The sequence below is a fragment of the Phaethon lepturus genome, unplaced genomic scaffold (genome assembly GCF_000687285.1).
Source record: "Phaethon lepturus isolate BGI_N335 unplaced genomic scaffold, ASM68728v1 scaffold28323, whole genome shotgun sequence".
Lineage (NCBI taxonomy): Eukaryota > Metazoa > Chordata > Aves > Phaethontiformes > Phaethontidae > Phaethon > Phaethon lepturus.
Window position 1 is genome coordinate 8,766 of NW_010527426.1, and position 1,516 is coordinate 10,281.

The following is a 1,516-nucleotide window of genomic DNA, read 5'->3' on the forward strand; positions in this document are numbered from 1 at the left end:
GCGAGTTGCTCCCTCTCGCCCTCCTGGCACATGTGGTGGGTTTGCAGCCAGCTCCGGCGGGTGCGCGTTCCTGCATACCGTGTAAACTCGTTCTGCCGAAGCAAGGCACGTGGGTGTTTGTCGAGGGGCCCTCCAGCCAGTGGGGGTCTTGGCTCTGCTCTCTGCTGCCCTGCGGCTCAGAAGTGCCTTGGGTAGGGAGGCTGGGGACCAGGCAGGTCGCAGAAGCTGTTGGGCTGTAAAGAAACAGGCAAAACGAACCTTGCCCTTCTCTCCCCCTGCCCCTCTTTCTTACCCTGCTCACCTGCATAGGGAAGTCGTGGAGTACATGGTACAGCACTTCAAACCCCAGATCTTCGGTGACCGAAAGCCAGTCTACGATGGGAAGAAGAACATCTACACTGTCACGGCCTTGCCTATTGGAAACGAGCGGGTAAGAGGGGGTGGTGAGCCCCGTGCAGGCGAGCATGACGTGCTTTATGCCTGGAAAGGACCAGCTAAAAACAACCTCCTCCCCTTGCGCCTGTGGCGATGCCATGATCGCTTCCCTCCTTTCTGCACTCAGGTTGACTTTGAGGTGACGATCCCAGGGGAAGGCAAGGACAGGATATTTAAGGTCTCCATCAAATGGATGGCCATCGTGAGCTGGCGCATGCTGCACGAGGCCCTGGTCAGCGGGCAGATCCCTGTCCCCCTGGAGTCCGTCCAGGCGCTGGATGTTGCCATGAGGCACCTGGCTTCTATGAGGTACGTGTGCCAAGGGTGGCCCGGCGGGTGGGCACCGGGGTGGAAGGGGCCGTGCTGCAAGCACCGGGTGTGTTGGGGAGGGGACCAGCTGCAGGCTGTTGTGGAAGGGACTGGCCTTGATGGTCTTTGGAAGGAGGCAGCCGTGCCTGTCGCATTGCTCAGTGCTATCGCTCTGGATAATCCTGCAATAGAAATATATGGGATGATGCAGCCAGCGGGGCGAGCGGCAGCTCGGAGGGGCTGGGGGTGTTTTGTGGTCACTGCCGGTGGGGTTGGCGTGTGCCGTTTGACACAGTTTGCCCTGGTTCACAGGTACACGCCCGTTGGTCGCTCCTTCTTCTCCCCCCCTGAAGGCTACTACCACCCCCTGGGAGGCGGCAGGGAGGTCTGGTTCGGTTTCCACCAGTCGGTCAGGCCTGCCATGTGGAAGATGATGCTCAACATTGATGGTGACATATTTTTCATGCAGGGGAACTGTAGTGTTGGGACTGGGTCTGTGTGGGGAGGCTGAATCTGGCCGGCTCTTGGGCCAGGTCCGTCTGCTGGGAGGAAGCCGAGACGCATTGTCGTATCTGTCCCACAGTGTCAGCCACCGCCTTCTACAAAGCCCAGCCGGTAATCGAGTTCATGTGCGAGGTGCTGGACATCCGGAACATTGACGAGCAGCCGAAGCCCCTGACGGACTCACAGAGAGTGCGTTTCACCAAGGAGATCAAAGGTAGAGCCCCTGGGGAGCGCTGGGGACCCGTCCCCAGCTGGGTGCTGCCCCAGA

General features: G+C 60.0%; 1 protein-coding gene across 1 annotated transcript in view; it reads left to right on the forward strand.

Moving 5' to 3' along the window:
• Window positions 1–1,516, forward strand: part of LOC104617937 (protein argonaute-1-like) — a gene marked incomplete at both ends in the record, with an annotated part of 2,664 nt that overhangs the window by 810 nt on the left and 338 nt on the right. Inside the window, 4 exons of the mRNA XM_010283382.1 lie at window positions 310–430; window positions 563–744; window positions 1,057–1,193; window positions 1,328–1,462. Coding sequence (XP_010281684.1) covers window positions 310–430; window positions 563–744; window positions 1,057–1,193; window positions 1,328–1,462 — 575 coding nt within the window. The remainder of the gene's footprint in view (window positions 1–309; window positions 431–562; window positions 745–1,056; window positions 1,194–1,327; window positions 1,463–1,516) is intronic.